The sequence below is a fragment of the Sceloporus occidentalis genome, unplaced genomic scaffold (assembly GCF_023333645.1).
Source record: "Sceloporus occidentalis isolate IW3139 unplaced genomic scaffold, rSceOcc1.0.p SCAF_22, whole genome shotgun sequence".
Lineage (NCBI taxonomy): Eukaryota > Metazoa > Chordata > Lepidosauria > Squamata > Phrynosomatidae > Sceloporus > Sceloporus occidentalis.
In genome coordinates, this window is record NW_028317002.1 from 3,876,750 (window position 1) to 3,900,000 (window position 23,251).

The 23,251-nt window shown below is 39.1% G+C and overlaps 1 protein-coding gene across 1 annotated transcript in view; it reads left to right on the forward strand.

Annotated features, from left to right (window-relative positions):
* The first annotated feature begins 19,939 nt into the window (after window positions 1-19,939).
* Window positions 19,940-23,251, forward strand: part of LOC149300903 (sphingosine-1-phosphate transporter SPNS2-like) — an 86,667-nt gene continuing 83,355 nt past the window's right edge. Inside the window, exon 1 of the mRNA XM_089484472.1 lies at window positions 19,940-20,207. Within this exon, the coding sequence (XP_089340598.1) occupies window positions 19,940-20,207 (268 nt within the window). The remainder of the gene's footprint in view (window positions 20,208-23,251) is intronic.

A 23,251-nucleotide genomic window follows, 5' to 3' on the forward strand; every position in this document is an offset into this window, starting at 1 on the left:
ACATGTTTATTTGTATCATTTTTTTCTCAAGTCTCCGTTTAATAAAAGATCAAGTATACAACAGTGTGTTACATCCGAAAACATACCAAAAGGCACAGGTATAGTACAGAAGCACAATGCACTGCAAAATAAATCATGATGAATCAATGGTCATAGGCAAACGACATATCGGTTCACAGGGCGATAATCACGCATGACAGAGAGCATCGTGACACGGAACGAAAGGGAGAAGTATGCAAAAGTACATAGTGTGGAGCAGAGGTGCTCAATAGACAGGTTAGATAAGTGGAGATCAGTGTCCAACAAAGACCCCCTCAACACAATGCGTATGGTAAAAAGGCACATAAGTAAGCACACGGAAATGTCCGTACGGAGAGAGCAAACAAAAACAAACAAAACAAAATCATGAACACAACATAAAAATCAGAGTCAGATGGCGCGTGTCGCTACAACCACATAACACCTAAGTGCTAGCGAAGCAGCCGAGGGACACAAAGAGAGGGGGAACACCCAGAGCAGGGAAGGGTGAGCCGCGCAAACGGACCCAGGGGTGGCAAACCCACACGACCGAAGGGGCCCCTCGTTTATTTGTATCATTTAACAAAATGCAAAGTAAGTGAACAGAAGAAAAATCTAAATCAGCTCAATATTTATTTAGTGTGACCTCCCTTTGCCTTCAAAACTGCCTCTATTGCCAATACAATGAAAACCAAAAGTTTCTACAGAAAGATTTACTAAATTGTTAAAAACTTAAAACATTTTCCTTCACTGGAATTTTACATGTCTTAGAAATCAGCATGGCAACATGATATGCCATAGGCGAAAAACTCATCTTAAAAACTAGACACTTTCCACCTTTTCAGAAATTGTAAATATGTAAAACATTGTACCTCCAAAAGAACACTTTATGTTTGACTGTGATGAGAATATCATGGATTCTTTGCAGGGACTGCAGGATTCTTTGCTTGTGCTGTAGCAGTTCAAAGTTGTACACAGTATTGTCTTTAGTAAAAGAACATCCTTGCTGGATAACCACTGTGATTGGGCCAACTTTTTATTTTTTATCTAAAAGTTCTGCAAAAACAAGAAACTTTAAATACCTGCAATATCCTGACAGAAACATTATAGGTCTTGTGAAAATACCAAAATTGCACCACGCCTAACCCAAGAACTATTTAAGCCAACAAATATTCTTACCATATAGATAACACATGTTAACATTCGGCATCCTCTGTGCAGCATTGGGGAACATATTGGTGCTTTATAGAAATACCATTTGTATTAGTAATGTGCGGATTTGTAGCATATACCTGTTTAATAAAAATTAGTGCATCTTAAAAGCCAGGTTACAGGATGTTTAAAGGTGGCTTTTCAAATTTTATATTTTTCTTTTATTGGCTGTAAACAACTGTGTCTCAAAGCACCACTGCACATCTGTGACATTGGGATTTACTTAAGTGGGTTTATATTATAGAACAAATTACTAAATTTTTCTAGGTACTCAAAATGTTTGGGTATGAGTGTAAGATAATGGTTTATTGCCATAAAAGTATAGGAACAGCACATGCATGGTAGTTATATTTAGAACATAATTAGCAGCACGAGTCATTGCATTGATGAAGAAATCAAATTGGCAAATTAATTTGATGCCTTGAGAGAGAATAGAATTTCATCGCAAGGAGTACTATGTACCATATATCCCTCATAGTTTAGCAAACCAGATGGCTAAAATAGCTAGATCTTACTCTAATGGTTCCAGAAGCCCTCTAACGGGAGTTACACTGTTATAGCTGACCAACACTTGGATAGTCTTAGAAAGAATTATGCCTTTGTCAAACAGAGGCTCTTTGCCTTACATTGCCCCCTCTGGTCTTTCACATGAGGTAAAAGTGTCCCTTTAATTTTTTTCATTAAGATCCAGTCTTAACATTAACAGTTATCTTGGGAATAAGGAAACATTTTTTTTTTAAATGACAGATTTAATGATACTGCTTTAATTATTATTATCTTTTATTTATATAGTGCCAACAATTTACGCAGCGCTTAATACAATACATATATTCAAGGGGTATGACAAGATGAGAATTGACTGACAGACAGACAAACCGATACATTAGGGGGAGAGAGCCCTGCTAGCAAGCTTACAATCTTTAATGATACTTGGTGGAATATATAAACCTTTGGACTTGGGGCAATAGTCCACTAAAAGCTTTTCTATAAAATGTTGACAAGTCACTTTTCAAATGCAAGTATTTAGATAGATTATCTTCCTTGACAGCATGGCATTTCCGGACACAACCTATCACACCATCAACTATATTTCTTTGCAAGGGGAAAACCAGCATACAGTGTACCGACAAACTAAAAACAAGACTAGACTTTGTCTTCGGGCGAACATGAAAACGAACACGAAGAGTGCGTTTTCGTGTTCGTTCCGAAGACACGCCGAAGAGAAGACAGCGGCGGTAAAACGTAGGCGAAGACGAAGACACACACCACGAAGATCTTCGTGAACGTCTTCGTCTTCGTCTACCAGTCTCCCCCCCTTCTAACTTACCTTGGCATCGCGGCAGTTCACGGAAGTGGAAATCCGCAGGTTCGCCGTCACGGGTTACAGGGCAGTGCGAATGAGCCTAGTGGTCGCCTACAGGGACCTCCTCAGGTGACCAATAGGCTCACTCGCACGGCCTTTGTAACCCCTGACAGCGAACCTATGGATTTCTGCTCCCGTTAACCCCTTCGATGCTGCGTTAGATAACGGGAGCGGAAATCCGTACGTTAAAGGGCCGTGCAAGCGACCAATAGGCTCACTCGCACGGCCCCTTAACCCCTTAAGGTGCAACAAGTGCACCAGGAGCCTAAAAGTCTGTACAAGCGACCAACAGAGTCGCTCGTACAGACTTTTAAAACCCCAATGCTGCAACTTACCCGGCACATCCCACTGGTCTCCCTGTTCTATCAGTTAACCAGCTGATATACTTTGTCTTGTTTACAATCTCTGACTGAAAGGCCACTGACATCCTTAAAAGATCCATGAACTTGACTCTTCACATATGTCATGTTGGTGCTGTATTTCACATTGCCGTGTGAGATTACAGAGCGCTGAGACAGTATCATCTCCTCACTGGTCACACTGTGCTTGTATGTCGAATGAACAGTGATTTCATACAACTATTTCACAATGACATCCCAATGCAGTCAGCAAAAATGTCACTTCAGTGTTACATTTTTATATAGCAATGTTTACAAGAAAAAAAAAGGTTCCAGGATCTCACCGAGGATTTTATTTAGTGAAGTCATTACTGTGATAACAGACTGAAATTACATCCTGTATGAGATGTGATTTTTCAGTTTTTCTGAACTCTCTACCCAGAAAGGGGCTGTTGATGGCTTAAAATAGGCCTGAACCAGGGGTGTCCAACCTGCGGCCCTCCAGCTACTGCAGGACTACATCACCCATATTCCTCAGCCAGCCCCTTAGCTGAAAGAGCATTTTGGGAGATGTAGTCCTGTACCAGCTGGAGGGCCACAGGTTGGACACCCCTGGCCTAAACTTTACTAACATGTATCTTCTCTAATCAGGTCTCTGATCCACATAATAGCCTTCTATAGCCATCCATGAGGTGGACTAGACATAATAGTCATTCTAATTCTGAATATCCTATGATGTTTTGCTGAAGATCTCAATTGATACACTTGATTCATAGCATTGGGTTGCTAGCTACAGTGAGTAAATGCAAGACCATATCCCTTGTTTTGGTCCACGAAAGCCAAAGTTTATTAGTTTCCATCTTTATAATTTTAAAATCTCCAGAATTTGCCCATGTTATTTTCCAAAGAATGCTGCGCAGTAAGCTTGTAACTGTATGTGACATCGTTTTGGGAAAATGTATTTCTTTAACATTTTGAAGCCACCTGCCACTGTTGACCACTGTTGCTATGGTACCACCTGAAAGCAAATAACATTAATGTTTATGTAAAGAGCAGGGTATATGTATCCTACTATAATTCCGTGGACATGTTTATATACTAAGTAAAATCTTAAAAGTCTTAAAAACATTTAAATAAATGGATTGGTAAATGTTTAGTAAATACAAGCTCCTTTTCGTTCTTTTCAGTTTACAGCTGGAGTGTATCATGACATTTTTTTAATGTATACATTTAGTCCATCGTCACAATGTCATTTACAATGTCATGTATATACATGCAGGAATCTAAACATCACCACAGTCGTCTCATTAGTCACGTCACTGAACAAATATGTTCAGATTATATTTCTATTTGGGCATGGCATAATTTGTGGTTTTAAACATTAGTAACATTAGCAAGACTTTCTGAAAACCAAAGTAAGTCAGCAAAACCTCAGAAATAATATGATACCAAAGAACTATCAATGGTAAAAAAAATAATTGAGACCGGTATCTATCATCTCTCATTATTTCTTATTGTCACCAGTTCCTCAACACTGTTCTTGGGAGAAGAGGGAAAGGTGATGAATACGACTAAGACGTTTATTAATTTCATTTTTCAGTGCTACTTGATGATATTCTTAATTCAAATAATAAGTATTAATTATAATTGTTTTATTCAAGTTGGTAAGTGTGGTGACACATTTAGTAGTTATTATTCTGTTTGCTGAACATCTTAAACATTTGTTTCCTTTGTTAATTTAAAAAAAAATATATGTGCTGTTGACGGCACTCAAACAATTTGTATTAGACAAAAATCCCACAGGAACCAGAAAGAGAAGGCTGATTTTTATGTGACTCTTATACCAAATTTTAGGTCTTCTTTCTTGCTAGAGTAGCATAAATGTTACCATGGCAATATAAGACATTATGCTGGATGATGGAGGTGCATTTTCTGTGGTAGTAATTTAACCCATTACTCATATCATAACACGGATGGCGATCAAATAAAATACAATCCAGAAACAAAATTGTTTAACAGAGAAAAATAACTATAGGAACATCAGCTACATGACACACCAAAGGAATGTAAAAATACCAGACAAAAACTTGTCCTGGCAACAGAGGGAAAGCCTGAGATTACACAAATTATAATGATTTATTCATGGGGTGCCAATCTGTTCTCTAGTGCATCACTGCAATGGGGACCTAAGGCTCAGTAAGTAGCGACTCGTGGTTATAAAAAATTAATCAACAAATTATTTACACATCATGGTCCCCGATTGGTAAGATCTTTCTGCCTGCTGTAGTCTACTGCACTGTACAAACAGTAGTGCAATGCCAATTGCTATTAAACATCAGAAATAAATGCCATTGTGTGGTTTATGATATTGAACACATTGTTAAGTTTTATTGCATTATTTTAATGTCATTTAGTGAAAATGGAAAACAAAGTTTATTATACTGGAAAACATGATATATAGGAGTCTAGACATAATTTAAGGAGCAATGGAAGGACAAAACAAGTCAAACACTTGTTCAATAGGTAGTTCTGTAGGTAGTAGTGATGCTCTGGTGGCACACCTCTCTACTGTTTAAGGGGCTGACAGCTTCCACCTTTGATAGGTTGAACAGTGAATTTAAAGGTTATGAACATGCAGACTGAACAGAAGACAGAAAATAATCCAATTTACATCATGTTACCTGCCACCAATCATTCTAAGAGCAACGTAAATTAATAGATGGTGCTGCCCAGAGGTCAGCAACAGGTAAACAGTCACAGAAATGGGTACATAAGGTAGAATGGGGGGGGTGAAAGCTGGGGATCAGCAGCAAGTTATCAGTCCACATAACAGGATCCATGAGGCATAGGCAGAGGGCAAGCCAGAGGTCAGCAATGGATTAGTAATCCAGACAGAAATAACAACAAGGCAAAATCCAGAGGTCAAAATAGTAAATCCGTAGTCAGGGTTGGTACAGGAGCAAACTAACAGGAAGCACCAAAGAACAGAGACTGGACCAGGACTCCAAAAAACAAGAAAGGAAGAGGCAAAGCACAAAACAAGGCCAAGTTGCAGTGGCAAGTACTAGAAGAAAACTGAAGACCTAATTAAAGTTGTCAGAATTTTAAAAGTATAATGCCAAGTAATGAGAAGGAAGCTTCCCAACTACCTCTTACCTGCAGCAGAAGGCAGCCATCAAGGGACCATACAAGGACACTGAGGGATCCCTGCCTGCTGCATGGACAATAGACATGTGCAAATGGGACACATTTTTCGTTACGTTTTTTGACCCATTTGGTTTTGGGCAATGAATTTAATTCCGCATGCATTCGGTTCGCCCAAAAATTCAGGGGCATTTTTAATTAGAGAACAAAATTCATTGCCTGGCGCTCTCATTCCTGTTCACTCTCACGGTCTCTAAATGTTTCCCTACCTTCTCTGCCGCCCACTTCCACTTCTGCCGATTACTTCTGCTTCCTCTTACACATCTTCATCTTCTCTACTCTCTTCAATCTTTAATCTGGCATCTTCCTTCTTCGTCTGCATCACTGCAGACATAACTTCCATAACTGAGGGCAACATCTCCCCAATCGGGTGAGAGGATGTCACCGCAAGCTACATCATTTTACCTTCAAGTGAACTGTGGACAATATGGCGGTGCTTGCAGTGAAGTCCTCTCCCCGATTGGCGGATAGTGGAAGATGTCACCGCAGTTCCGCCATTTTGGCAAAAATTCAGGCCAGGTTACATCCGCGGAGACGGATGGCAGATTAGGGATTGAAGTTAGAATAGAGAAGAGAGAAGACTTGGATGGATGGAGAAGATGTGGAAAAAGTGGAAATGGCCGACAGAGAAGGTAGGAAAACATTCAGAGGGCGTGTGAGAGTGAATGATGATGCAAGTGTGACAGAGTGAATGTGGTCCCACAAATTTCAGACAAAAATTCTAAGCTTTTTGCTTTGTTTTTGTCTGATTTGTGGGGATTCTGGCCTTGTTTTCAGAGCTATGTACAAATTGCCAAATTTACCAAAATTCAGTAAATTTGCAATTTGTACGAATCAGAATGCACAAGTCTAATGGACATCACTGCCAACTATGAAATGTATGAGCTATGAACTATATCATGTTTTCCAGTACAATGATCAAAGGGTTTTAATCTGGTAAAGAGACGGGACAATGATACCCACAGACCTATCAGCCTAAAATGGATTACGCAGCCAGATGAGCTGGTTATAACCCTATTGAACTCTGGAAGACCAAGAAGCAAACCTGCCCTTGTAACGAGGCACAGGGGCTCCTAGCACTGAGCCTGTCAGCCTAGGCCAGAATACACACCTGAATGCTATAGGAATTAAATCCCATCCCATCCATTTTTGTGCACGTGACCCTTCATTCCTCCTTTGCTTTGCTTACAATGTGGCTAGAGGTACTTTAAAAAAAACAAGCGCATAAATGGTAGCGCTATTTTTGCCTAAAGAAGCTTGGAATATAATGTACAACATTTTGTATACCACATAAAAATAATTTTTTACATTAAACAAGAGACTCTGTAGTTCTCCTTTTATTCTTACAAAAGAAATGTGAGACGCAAATGCTTAAGGATGCAGCAGTGCTCAAGGTTATCAAAGATGTTAATTGATGTTAGCAGTCTTTGATCAAAACAAGACATTTGGCACCAAAAAATGAATTTTATGTGACTTGTTCTCTATAAGAATATAGCAAATACCAATAAGAACAATGTAAAGTAAATAGATATTTGAATACATTTTAAAATTAAAAGAAAGGTTCCCTCTCTTCCCAACCCGGAAACAGATGGGAGATTATAACACTAAGGCACATAATTAAAACACAAAGAGACTATGCTGTTTTTCTACCTTTTAACAAAAAATTTGACTGTTGGAGAGTTAAAACGGGAAGGGCTGGCTGTTTCACACAAAGACATATTTCCTGAGGTATTTCAAAAATGTCACTCTGGGGAAGGAAAAAAATATATAGAAAAAGCATTGTTCGGGGGAAATGTAGTTTTGGATTTATATGTCAAGATATTCATCAGAGCCATTTCCTTAGCAATCAAAACACTGATTTCCACAACTGTACGACAACTCAACAACAGAAATTTGTTTGAAGTCACCATTGATCTGTCATCAGAAAGACTGTAATGTTTTGATAATAGAATAGAGTCCACTACAATCTTATACAAAATATTATATAAGCAGATAATTGTTATAGTTCAATAGGTTAAAAAAAGGAGTGAGAACAGCTCACACACTTCATATTTCAAAATTATTAATTTTTTGGGGGGAGGCAAACATCACTGTCCTGCTTTTTGAAATCATGGACCAGCTGGAAGACCTACTGATTTCTCATGGTTGGCCCACATAGCTATAAAACAATTGAGGTCTGTGTCGCTCATGGCTCCCACATGACCTGCAGCTAGGAACTGCAAGGTGGCTCTTTCAGGTAAGGTGGGTGCCCTCACTCCAGTGTTATCATTCCTCCAGTATTACCCTCCTTTTAAGTAAAATGTGCAGACATCTGATCATTAAAGATTTTATTTTTTAGGAGTGGTGACCAGGTTGACAATCACCTTTCCCCTACTTTGCAGAGGCCCCTGGACATACAATTAAATATAAACTCCAAGGTTGAGAACAAATATATTTATTCTAATATTAAGTAGATTAAAAAACATGAGCAAATTTAGTGTAATCCTAATGTTAGTCTTCATAAACTATATAATGACTGAATTGGACAAGTCCTTGTGAGCATTCATTTGGCCCCACCAGCAACAGACAATGCAAATGTTCCAATTAACAAATTCCCCACACCAAAGGCTAATATTATATTTATGCATGGGTTATGTTGCCATGGAATGGAGAATGAGTGGAACTACTTCTTTTAAAATGCCACTCTAGGCTACCATTGAGTCATTTATATGATCCATGCTTATTGAATGCAGAACTTCCAAAATAACATCCTTTCCATGTCTTCTAGTGTGGAAAACGAGATAGCAATGTGTTTACGGACCACTGTACACCCCTTCAAAAAACTAAAAGAAAATTTAATGTAAACTCATATAGCTAGTTATGATATGATATACTAATCTTGCAATATTATGTTCAACAGCTTTGGTCCAAAGGCATGTTTTGCATTATGTATTATGAGTCAAACTGTAAAAAATGCATGTGTAGTTGTATACTATAAAGAGGTTTTTTTTGGCATTGATTTCCTATAGTCCCCATAGTGCTATCTTTGGTATATTTCTATCACAAAGTGAAATAATCAGGCTGTACCTTTTGAAATAAATCCTTTACACATGACATCATTGTCTGTTTGAGTAGAAATCATTGTCGTATCACAGATGTGCGAATACCTTCTTACTGCCAGATCAAATTTGATTAAAAAAATAATGTATAAAGCGCAAAAGTATGTAAATGGAAATCAGATTTTGAAAAGTTACACCAGTGTGTCATTGGTTAATCTAAGGTGTTGTTGTAATAGTGGACAGGGGAATGAAAAGATTCCCATTGCCTACCTTTGTTGGCTCAGGAGTGGAGTTTCCTAGTAGGATTAGCCACAACTACCCCTGTCTAGATTGTAAGCTCACAAGAGCACGGCCCTCTTCTCCTTTCTTACCCGTTTGTTATTGTGTCATTTGAAATTATTTTACTGACTCAGTCTGTAACTACAATCCCCATGAGATTTACCCAGCAATGTGTAGATGCAGTCAACAAAAGTTACTGAAAACATCACGACCCCCCCCCCAAGCCCACAGTTGCCAGGTACTATTCCTACTATTGCAGGCTCAACATCATGAGCATTAAAGACAAAGTTAATGTTGTATTGTGAGCTAGAGTATTAACTAACCCTAGCTGCAATACATGTCTGAAATAAAGCTACCTTGTGTCTGCAGCCTGCAAACTGTGTCTCTGCCCAGGGGGAACTTTCTATCTATGAAGAAACAGCTACCAGAGTGAAGGGGAGGAAACCAGCTAGAGAGAGAGGAAGAGATCAGATCAAACCACTCTGATAGCTGAGGAGTGTACAGAATTAAACCAAAATTAAGCTTTTTGATGACTACCAGGTGCCTCCCCCATCCAGATGCCCATAGCAATTAGGTTTGTAACACATCAAAAAGGTGGAATAAAATGATGTTAAATGACTGAATGGATAGTAAATGCAAATCTTTAAGGACACATGTCCTTTTTGCTACAATCTCAGTCATTAAATGTATTATTTTTACTCTATCTTGACCGATATATTTTACATCTAATAATACAGGTAAAGGTACTACTACTAAAGCATGGTTGAAAGAATGTGAAATCTGTCTCTACATTTTTGCATTTACACAAAATGACTCACATATGTACTAGTGACAAAATATCCTTAAATAATGTTCTCCCCACTGCTGCATAGGTCAGTGCATATCGTCCAGTGACACCCATGTGCTAATGTGCATGTTATTTTGCAGAGTGCAAAAAAAGTCCTAATGGCACATTATTCCAAATTCTTCAAATCAAAGCAGCAGAAAATGATCCTTTTATCATCCTTCCCATCCAGACACTCCAAAAATGCATCTCAGAATGCAAGAAGCATGCATTGTGCTTACACATACATGAATAAGGAGAATCATAATTTAATACCAGTATATAGTTAATAGGTAACAATTTGGCTATAGTAATGAATGGAAAAATATATTTTATCTAGTAGCTGCACCTCATAATATGAAAAAAAAGGTTTAAATGTTATCAAATATATTTTCTTCCTTTCTAAATCTTGTACAGCATTTTCATTGGGAATATTTTTCATTCATTGTGTCTTGGGCTAGTAGAGAATCCTATTCTAAATTGTACTGGGTAATAGTTATATCAAGGTTTAATGTCTTCAATCGGTTACAGGAAGCCAGCAACGCTTGTGAGCTGTAGGGTGCAAATTAAGGCTGCTCATTCAATTAATGCTTGTAAATCGGAATACATGTGAATGGCTACTAATCTCTAAATCCATTTAAGCGTGCTTTTAATTATTTAGAAAAGTAAAGAAATCTTGTTGGTTTTGTAAAACAAACACTCGCCAGACCCTTCACATTACTACTACCCCTGGGTTCTATCCAGTAAAGCAAAAAAGTTTAAATACGTTTAAATTATTCAATATTGTAACAGTTTCAGTATCAGAGACAAGTACTGTCCCAAGAGGACCCTGCTACACAGGGATTAAGTGGTCAGAAGCTCACATTTAATCTGTTTATTGAGAGGGTGGCTCATGGCCTTCCAACAGGCATCTTAATGATAATACAGTAAATAAATTTAACTTTTTTAGGATCTACTCAACATTGAATGCCTTACTTATGAACATGAGCTGTCTAAGCGCTAAGCTTTGTGCTGTTCTTTCCCATATGCTTGTATGCCGTCACTTTATATTTATTCTTGGAGTGCGAAGCCTGAATATTTATTTGATTGGGTTTTTGAGCTTTGTGGAGGTGCTGTTGGTTTTCGACACCCATTCCGTGTTGAAAGATTGTTGCTTCTCTTCAACATAGGACAACACAGAGGACACAATAAGGTTACAACATCAACGAAATAGGCATATTAGATGGGTGAGTTGGTTCTTATCTGCTATCACAGAGCTCCAGCATCACCTCCGCCATTCCCATCCGATAACATCAGATGTCCCATGCATAAAGCGGAATATTGACCAAAAATACCACAATTTTTGTTATTGAGGGACATTCTTAGGAATTTTTTTTCTACAGTTGTGTACTTTTTTTTTAATATTGATTGTGACATTCTAATAAACATGAGAACAAAAAAGTCTGAGAATAAAATCAGGAACTGCAGAGAAGAAATGAAAACAACTCAATATTAGAGCACAGGTTAATCCCAGGTTTTGTTATGTGTGCATGGAGTGTCTCCCTTATACATATGGGAAGTACCAAAACAGATGAAACAATTGAGATATGGAAATACCCTACATGCATAGGTTTTTTTGTTTAGATTTTAAAAAAATTTGCAGGGGGGGAAAAATTATTTTCTGGGTAGGATGAAGATGTTCAGTGGTCTAAATTGTATATTTGGGAGTAGAAAAAAATATGATTTTTATTACATTTTCACAGACTGATGCTCTATCCGTCTTGCAACAGATCATAAAGATGGTGGAGTGAGGCACAGTAACTGATGAAACAGACACGCGATCACTGTGATTGAGTGGCTAGAGCTCACATGGGAGTGCGCTATGGGATTTTCCCCAGGACGTACAGTAATCCTGCCACATATTTTCTGGACGAACCAGTAATCCTGCCACATCTTTTGTAGATAGGGGTAAAGAAGGGGTTACATTTTTATTTGAACAGACGTACATGTGGTTTAAAGGGTTTGGACTGATTTGGAGTTGATGTGAGTGATTAGGCATAAGCGAGTGGAGTGCATGAAGGAGAGAGGGGGGATATGGCAGGGAGAGGAGTGCAGCTGTGTACTGGGTGAGGTTTGGACTGAAGAGGGCAGTAGGGGTGGGGGAGAGTACCTACTCATGGGGAGAAGGATACCCAGAAGGAGAGGGAGAAGGAATGTGAGACCTTCTCAACACAGTAGGGACACAATATGTATATAGGTTGAACTTGATGGACTTTGGTCTTTTTTCAACCTTATGAACTATGTTACTATGTTACTATGTTACTATGAACCAGGTATGGATATGATGTTATTAGATACAAAAAATGATGCATTGGAGATTTAGTCAGGCCATTGAATTTCTGTGTTTTTTTGTAACACTATTGAGGCCAATTAAGGTTTAGTCTGCTCGTTAAATTGAGCCCAACATCAGTCTAAAATTGAGTAAATACAATTTCGACATGGCTACCATATGAAACAGTAAATTGTATGGGCTTACCCTTCTATGTCCTATAGGATCATTCCAATTTACCTTAATGCTTCTTTAACTCCCTTCTTTCTACTTTGTCTGTTTACTCTTGTCTCTCCTTTGTGTTCTGTAGCTCCCCTTGTTTTTGTTTTCCTACTCTTTGCACTCTTTTTTTTAACCCTTAAGCCCCTGTGGTTTTGTTGTCTTGTTCTTGCTGTTTTTGGCCAAAACCTTTCCTTTTTTCTTTTTAGTTCAAACCTCTCTTATCTATTGTTGTTTGAGGCCTTTGTCTCCCTCAACTTGTGTATACTTGCTTCCCTTTTGTCCCCATGTTGGCTTTTTCTCTCAATTTGAGCCACTGTTACTGTTTGATAGCCTAGAATAGAGTGCTGGCGTAATGCTCACAGAGTACTGCCCTAGCTTCAAAGTCAGCGAACATAATCTTCTACAGAGATAGAAAAAAATGGACTCCTATATTCGGAGTGGTACGTATTGTCTTATATAGTTTATTACTGTTTGGTGTATTTTTCGGTTTCTTTTTGTTTACAGAGATAGGACCTTACTTGATTCAGCGATTGATTAATTCTGGACCCATGTCAGACTAACAGAAAATAAAATATCATCACACAGGTCATATTTGAATATGGACCACAAGTGTACAGCATGCCCTTTTTGACATAGGATCCCTCAGAGATCCAGGTAATGACAACTTACCCAAATTATTTTGTACAAGGAACTCCCAAATTATGTAACCAAGGACCATACATATGTGACAACTTTGCTGGCCATCACAACATCTTGGAGCAATCATGGAATACACTATAATTAGAGCTTAATTATAAATGAAGCAACTACTTTCGGCATATATATATATAGAAACAAACTAATTTGCTGCTGATTCATTGAAATTACTGTTTTGCAATCAGGCCAAATGTGCATAATATATTTCTTTTCAGTTTCATTAACAAATATTAAAATTAATCATCTATGATTGCAGCCATACTACTCCCGATAGAAATAATCGAAATAATCAAAATAATAGAAAAAAACAAAACTTTAAGCATTGTTAAGTTCTTTTACATTTTTTGGCACTAACTGTTTAGCACTCAGGAGTCCATTTTCTGTAAATTTGCCTGGCCTGTCATTTCACGACTGAGGTTTCGACTTACAATACTTACAATACTTACAATAACACACTTACAGTTCTAGCTGGGCAGACATTTAAAGCATCTTATGACAATGTCATGATGAAAGTCACTGAGCTCTGCAGCCAATATTTGACTATGATGTGTTTGATATAACAAACTTTCCAGCAATGCATGTGGCCTAAATAGCCAAATCCACATAATTTTGGCCAAGCATTTACTTTGGTCATATTATTTGACAAAACAATTAGCACCAAAATCTAGTGCTTGTTTCATTTGCTTGAGGTGCATGGTAACGAATCTTCAGATGTGAAGATATGATCGGCCCATGCTAGTAAAATCTACCCAGAGCGATGGTAAAAATCAGTCCTGATAACAGCCAGCACTCCCCAGTATAAATCTAAATCTGACTTGGCGCCGGCCATCACATTAAAGTTGTCTCCAAAGCCATATTATGTCACATTGAAAAGACATTTCTGAAAACTTCTGGAAAGCAGTTGTTTATGTATATCAGTTTGGAAAGGTTTGCACAACCTTCTCTAAGGCTCCTGAGCCACGCGGACCAAATTGAGAAGGTTTGGGACATTCTGCCAAAACATCTCAAAGAGCAAAGTGTAAAATCACACAAGACACCATGAAGGACCCTAGAACAAGATTTGGTGATCTGTAGGGCTCTTTTGCACTACAATAGAAACTTCCCAGTAGTCCCCCTGACCTGAGACCAGTCTTGAGACCAGCCATCCGATTATATTTAGGCACCAATATGTCAGTGAGCCCTGCCCCGAAATGACAGAAGAAGACTGCAGGCAGACTGGCAGAGTAAGGTAAGAGGATTAATGTGCATTTACACACAAAAAAATATCAGGAGAGCGTGCTGGGAGAGGGTATGAAGGGGAAATAACAATGGGTATAGAGATAGAGGGGAGTGATTTTGGTGCAATATGGGTGATAATGATGGGGTTGGAAATGAAGGTGGGAGGTATGAATATGGTGGTTGGGGGATATGACTTAAATGTATATACACACACTCTAACACCTTACATACACACATACATACACACACACAGCTACTCCCAACACCATACAGTTGCACATATATTTACACACAGGTTTTTAGCATTATAAAGCTGCTGCTGCTGCTACAGTAAAATACAAGTGATAGTTTGGAGTACGTACATTGTAACGACTATAAGCCTTCTTAATGATATAAGCTACTTTTTCTCATATTTCCTGATGAAATGGCACAAATTTATTTTGACCGTAACTATATCATTCAGAACTATCAACTATGTCAAAGTTTCTGAAAAAAACAGATGACATAACAGATCATGTCACCTATTTATTACCAACATGACATTTTAATAATGATTCTGGAGCCATGTTCTCACCCTAGGTTCTTTGATAAAATATATCTTCTTTGTCTAGGGGAAATGTAGGAGGAAACTCAGGATGTTCCCTTTCATGAGCTGCTGCACCAGATAATGAGAATACTATTGTTTGAGGGCATTATCTTCGGTACAAAAGAAAACATCCTGGGATTTACTTTTTCAAGGGGTGTGTATAAAAGTCAGTTGAGAAACAGGGTTACATGTGGCATAGGATGTGTACTGCATACATCACACATGATGACAGGGCTTTATATGGGGTGGGAGATGGACAGCACCTCTTTTCATAATAACAAAAGTAAAGAATCATTGGGACCAATAGAGCATTAGTGCTGACAGCTAGAATTTGCAACTAAAGTAAATTTTTTTCCTTGAAATTCTTTAGAATGATTTTTCTTATTATGATAATCATGATCTGAAAGTACCGTATTTGTTCGATTATAAGACGAGGTTTTTTCCAGAGCAAATAGGTCTGACTATGAGACTAAGATCCAGATCCCCCGCGGCGATGCAGGGGACCTGGATCCTCCTGTGTTATGCCCCCCGCCAACTTACCGGTGCTTCTGAGTCCCCGGTGCTTAGTCCGGGCAGCGTGTAGAGCTCTACGCGATTCACGTAGACAACTTCCGCTCAAGCGCGTAGAGCTCTACATGCTGCCCGGACTAAGCACCAGGGACTCAGAAGCACTGGTAAGTTTGGAGGAGGGAGAGGGAGGGAGAGTTAAATGGATGGGGGGGGGGGGGGCATAAGGCATTTCTGGAGGCAGAGTGCTCTGTGAAATGCCTTTTAACCCCCTTAATGCCACTCTGCCTCCAGAAATGCCTTTTAACCCTCTATGCGCCACTCTGCCTCCTGAAATGCCTTATACCTCCCTATATGCCACCAGAGTGGCATATAGGGGTATAAGGCAATTCTGGAGGCAGAGTGGCACATAGGGGGGTCAAAAGGCATATCATGGGGCACAGTGGCATATAGAGGGTTAAAAGGCGTGTCATGGGGCACAGGGGCATTTAGAGGGTATAAGGCATTTCTGGGGCAGAGTGGCAAGCCTGGGGGCAGATGTGCATACAATATATTTTTCTCAATCATAGCTTTTATTAACAAACAATAGTTCACATAGTTTACATGAATTAACATTTACTGGTAAAACTTTTTTCCTATAGGGTTATATTCAGGCTTTTTCTTTTTTTCATTAATTAATATTCAGATTTTGGGGGGTCGTCTTATAATCAGGGTCGTCTTATAATCGAGCACATACGGTATATGTATATCTATAACTATAACTATATATATATATATATATATATACTGTATATATATATATATATATATATACACAGTATATATATATATATATATATATATATATACCGTATTGGCTCGGATATAGGCCGCACTTTTTCCCCCCACTTTAAGTCTTTAAAGTGGGGGTGCGGCCTATATTCGGGGTCTAGCGCCCGACGCCCGGGACATGCAGTGCCGGGCAGGCAGCGGGGTTAGGATACAGATCCCCCGCAGCGGTGCAGGGGACCTGCATCCTACTCCCCGATACGCTCAGACAGCCTCCCCTGCCAGCACTTCCCACGGGGCACATCCGGCACCGGAAGTTGTATACGCGTATTGCGTAGATGTCCCCCGCCGGCCTCGCAAGACACCCGGGAGTCAGCTCCGGTAAGTCGGGGGGCAGAGGAGGACAGTGGCAGCGTATCTCGGGGAGGGAGGAGGACAGTGGCAGCGTATCTCGGGGGGGGGAGGACAGTGGCAGCATATCTCGGGGAGGGAGGAGGACAGTGGCAGCATATCTCGGGGAGGGAGGAGGACAGTGGCAGCATATCTCGGGGGGAGGGAGGAGGACAGTGGCAGCATATCTCGGGGAGGGAGGACAGTGACAGCATATCTCGGGGGGGGGCAGAGTGGCAGCATGTTTTTTTGGTGCTTTTTTAAAGAAAAAAACTTTTTCTTTAAAAAAGCACCAAACTTTTAGGGTGCGGCCTATATACGGGGGCTGCCTATATCCGAGCCAATACGGTATATACCGTATATATATATATATATATACCGTATATATATATATCCAATATGTGCATATATATATATATATATATAGGTATAAACAATGTATAAGCAATGTATAAACAATATAAATATTAATTTGAGAAATCCCCCTTGTAGTGGACACAGCATCCATTGTTTGCTATATCTGAGTGCTGGTAGTAGCTCAGTGTTGCCTTGAGTAAGACCTAGGGAGACCCCCAGCCTAAATAGTCCCCTGCCCTAGGCTGTGGACGTCCCTGTAGTAGATAAAAACATCCAACACAGTTTGATTCCAATGCCAAATAGTATTTGAAAATCAAAGAAATCATTTGAATACCATATTTTGACCCTAAACATAGCGGGCCTTCTGCAGGGCAACAAAATAATTTAGTTATTAATTAAATTGCATACATGCTTCAATTTTTCAATAGATTTCTTTATTTGGGGGTGCTGGACACTTTTTCAGTGTTTTTTGAGATTTTTCTTGTGGGGTCCTGCAGATAACTCCCGAGTCCCGTCTTATATTTGTATTTATTTATTTATTTATATAACTACATTGTTGTGTATAAACCCTGTGCTTTGTGTACTTAGCCCTATGGTTTTGACTGGCATTAAAGGGCATGTGTTCAGTATAGAAGATGTGTTCAGTATGTAAAAAGGATACAGTTCCAGTATACAAGGCCAAGAACATGGGCCACAAAGTAAGAAGCAAATAAGGTTAAAGCTGTGTTAAACAAGGACCAGCTTCCCGAGCTCCTTTCTTCTATAGTACTACAGGATTGCACCCCCTCCTGCAACATTTTAATTTGGGGGAGAGGGGAGGATGTTCATTGCAGTCAGCGGTCCATTATAGGATTTTACTACTTTTCTATAATTATCAGCTGGTCCTAAAATTTGGCTGTCTACCTACCACACAAATATAAGATCACTCCTCAGTCCCTATGATTTTTGGATGCAGATAACCTCATTTAATCATTTAAAAGAAAAAAAAAACATCCCAGCAGATATGATAAAACAGTCTAAATAATAAAATAAAATATTTAATAATAGAGAAAATATTAAATAAGAGAACAATGTTTTAAAAATATTGTTAACCCTCCTGCTATGGAACTTGGGTGTGCATTAAACAATTGCATTTTCTGTTTTTATATAAACCTGCTGAATTATTGCTCATGCATAAATAAAATATTTGACGCATACCTCCCAACATCTCAAATGCCAAAGCTTTACCAAATCTTTTTTTATGTGACATTACTTTCTAAGCACATTTTCTTCCATTTGTTTGCACATTGTTGTAATTTTTAGGGCTGCAGAACACTCATAATGACAAAACAATTTGAGAGGATAGAAGAGAGAGGGACATCAGGGGAGGAGAGAGGGATTTAGGGCTTAAAGGGGGACACTTGGTAGGTATGGTAATTATTTATTCTATATGTCTGATCTGCGGGGTCATGTAAAACACACTTGTTGAGTCCTTTGGGTGTTCATTGCATTAGCTTCAAGGCAGACACTTGTGTGTATCTCACAGTGCCCTAGTACTTGCATATAAAAGCACTTGTCAGAGGTGTTATAACAAATTGCTTACAGAGATAATTACATTTGCTTGCATGGTCAATAACAACTGTTTGCACATGTAATATTAACCTCTACCTTCACAAAGCTGGGGGTTTCATTCACTTCACAGTGATATTGTCTAATGCAATTAAAACTAATTTAATGGTATTTAAATTTCCTTGATTTGCATACATGTGCATACACAAATTTTATTTCTAACGTTTTAAAGAATAACAGTATTTTTGGCATCAGCAGGATATGCAGAGTAGGAAAGGAATTAAAAGAACAAAGTAATCAGCATTATTAGGATTCCAGAATTCAACGAAGCTATGTATATATTTTTTTTTTCTTCAATATATTAGAAGTACCAAAAATATACATGTAATTCGGAATCAACTTATTAAAGCTATTGGAAAGTGGCAACAGAAAATGTTAAACTTGTAAACTGTCTCAAACATTATAAGAAAGGGAAATAAGTATATTGCAAGGTAATCAGAATAAAAATGATCTCATTAGTGTGAGAGATTACACTGAAAGCGGACGTCGTATAGACGTAAAGCGGATCAGATAGTTATTATCCGATAGTTAATAAAGGCAATTAAAAGCGCTCGTTGTAGGCAATGGCCCCGATATAAGGGAAGCGTAATGGAATGACTTGTGCCTGACAGTAGGTGGCGCTGTGCCTGATCAATGCTGAGAATACAATTAGCCGAGTCCAACACTATAAGACGAGTCAGGTGTCAGCCTTTCTTACAGGGAGGAGCTTCCCCAGCCTGGAGTGCCCTTATTCCTCCCCTCCAAGTCCAGTCACACAAGTGACACACCTCTGTATGCAGCAGAGGGTTTGCAGGAATCTGTACGTTGTGAGCTGTCAAGTGTCATCCAAGCTGTGTGAGCAGTGAGATGTGTGTGCAGCTGCATGCATCCTATCTGTCTTAGTACATTGCTGCTGCCGCCGCTTTGTTTCATTCATTGACAAGGATCCCTACAAGAAGGGCAACGTGAGTCTTTTGCACCCAGCTGCCCGGGATCACTGGAGGAGCTCCGGGCAGCAGCTCATGATGTGCCTTGAGAGTGATGGATCGGGCACCGGAGGCAGCAACCAAGACTGTATCCCTGGAGCTGAGGAGGGGGTCGGGGGGTTGGAGACTCTCCCCGGTAGCATCCCTGTTACTACCCCTCTGGGTATTAAATCCAGAGATACGGACAGCCCCATCAGTAAAGCCACGGCCCCCAAAAAGCTGAACCGGAGACGTGCCAGGGTGGTAGCCGCTGCCATCTTAAGCGTGGGCAACGTGCTGAATTACCTGGACCGATACACCGTGGCAGGTAAGCGTGCGCAGGAATGCCTACCCTGTGCCTGGAGACATTCAATGCGCCGGGAAGGGGCACGGTGGCGTTTGGTAAAGCGTTGCGTTGGTGGACCCTTTGTCACCATCCTCTATATAAAAATCTACATTAAAAGAAAATATGCATTATTGGGGAAAATTAATAGCAAGCTGTCAGTAGAACAGTTCCAACCCCTGCAGATGGTACCTGATCTGGCCATATGGGGGTTAAGAAATTGGCCATATGGGGTTAAAAAAAAACTAACGAGCTGTATTAAGGGCTGATCAATATATGATAATGTCTATGTGTGTGTTTGGGTTTTTTCTATGTGTGTGTGTGGTATTTTATCCTATGTTCTTCCTCACCTGCTCAGTATAAATCAGTGTTAAATGAAATTATTAACAATCATTTTGGGGAAGAAGCCACTCTTTCTTACAAATGTTCTAGTTTTCTTAACAGCATGCTGATACACTGGTGTAAAGACACTTGAAATATGTGGGCAATGGCAGGTCATCTAGAGCCTGATCTAGTATCCACTGATTTCATTCATATGCCTGTATCAGGTTACCTAAAATATCTGGCCAGATTGTGACGATTTATATATATGTTGCAATTGGGTACCGATACCATTGTTTATGTATTATCACCAGATCTTTCAAGGTCATACGCTGCTTTTTAATTCCCATGTAATCTCTATTGACCATAGTGTCCTGCAGTTACCGTATATGCATTTACTGAAAACCCTCCTAGGAGACTAGTGCTAGACATTAATACTAATATTATGCATAATCTGGACCAGAGAAAAAGTAGCTGGAAAAGAGACCGATTTAAGGATAGCTGGTATCGGTTATCTAATTAATAGGGTATTCTGGCATGAGGACATGCTCCAACATTAATGCAATACTGCAGCACTGCAGGGAGGACATTAAGCCCGTTACCATTCCTGTGTGAACTCTCCAATGTGACCACTGAAAGGTGGATGGGCTGACTAGTTGTTTCATTGTCAACCATCCATTAGTCAAATGGTTAGTAGATCTCGGAAGAGGGAATTGAGGGATCTTTCTCTCTTTTACCAGAATACTAATAGTATCATGTGATATTTCACACATTTTCAGCACCATTTTGCAGCCATCAACTTGGGACTTATTTTGGACCCCTTTTGTGATGCATAGGTGCCCAGGAGAAAGCGAGCTGATCTCCTTAAATTGGAGTGTACATCATCCTGTAATGCGAATAACCGGGTATATGTGAAATGTATATACAGAAAATCAGAGGTATTCAGAAATACTCAAGCAGGAGAGCTTTTTAAAAGTCACCAGCTTTATGGTTAAAATGACTGTTCTGCTTTTCGAGACATGTCAAGGTATCTTACCATGTTCTGCTTTAGTACTTCGGTAAACAAGTACTTACGCTGAGTGGCTAGGGAGAAATTAAAACCACATCAACCACAAAATCAAATAACCAAGTGTTCATGGCAGCCGGTCCTGGTGCTTGATCATATTATGCATTTGGTCTCCACGCTCAGTTGACGCATGCTTGTAACAGTGTAGCATGTGGATGATAAGTTCAGGTTGAAGTATATATGTGTATGTGCATATATAGATACGATTTATAATATGTCAGATATTAAATGATGTATCCTTACCAACATAATATAAAATACAGGCCATTTTCGGTCGTATTTATGTAGGTAAATTATGTAAATGGCAAACATTGGGCTTTTTAGCACTGATTATTTTATGCAATTTCCCCCTTTATCTAAATATTCCCTTTGGAAAATGACTGATAAAATGCCATACATTATAGTTGTGGTATTTTTCTAGTGCTACCCAAAACAGGTGAGGGAACTGAGAAAGTGCTTGGAACATTCCTGCGTAGTGTGTTTGAAGGCTATCCAACCCTTCTGAATTATTGCCATATGTACAAATTTAGGAGTTCACATGAAAGAACAAGGTTTCTCCTTAAATCCAAATGAATAGGAGTCCTGGCCTTGCCACTTGAGAGTATACATTTTATGAATTAAATAAAGAAACAGAATTTGATGGCAGATGAGAAGCATTCAATCCATGGTAACCTAGTCCTTTGGTCTTGAGAGACCACAAAACAGAATGACATCAACTCTCATTTATGACACGCTGTAGATTATTACCTTTCTAATGTAATTTGGGAATGGTGAAACTGTGTAGATTACAGATATTATACATTTAGTCATGGCTATTACTGTACTATTACCAAGGCTAAATAGATGTAGCCTGTATGGTGCCTCCAAGATTTCTCTCATGGCTTGAGAAATAATTTTTTTTAATGTATATATGTCACCGCTTGCATACTACAATATAGTATAGTCTGAATACTGAAATATTAATATTACTAAATTGTTGGCTAGTTTTAGAATTAGGTGTGGCTTTTCATTATGATAATAAATATGGTAACCATCCATAGCAGTGGCTTAAGTTAATCTTTTGTGACTCACGCGCCTGGGTGTGGAGTTGAGCCAGTGCAAACACCACTAAATGAGGCTCTGTCCACAGTCGGCACTTGTTCCATTCTGTCACCACGCTTTCCCTGTTGTTGTGTTTCATGCAACTCAGTTCTGTACAATCAGGGTTAGTTTTAAGCACAGGCACAATATCTGTCTCCCAGGTGTACCATTTGGTGGAAGCCGTGAAAACACCGCAGCCATACTGATTCTGCAGGAACCCTATGTTACCAACCAAGTTTTCCCAAAGCTTGCATCTGATATGCTTAATGCATCATATATAAATATGGTTCTTGGCTTACCTGATATAATGTTAGTGAATGGCCAGTATGATAAGAAACAACATCTAAAAGATCATTTCCCAAGGACATACTGTGAACAAAAGAGAGAGAGCATGTTAGAGCTCATCATGGGTCCTGTTTTTATGTCATGTGTTTTGGATTTACAGTCATGCGATACATACATCCTATCTTTTTACAGTATAGGTTGCTCCTTGTTTACATGATGCACTATAGGATAACATACAGAATGCCATAGCACAGTGACACTATATATGCAGAACAAA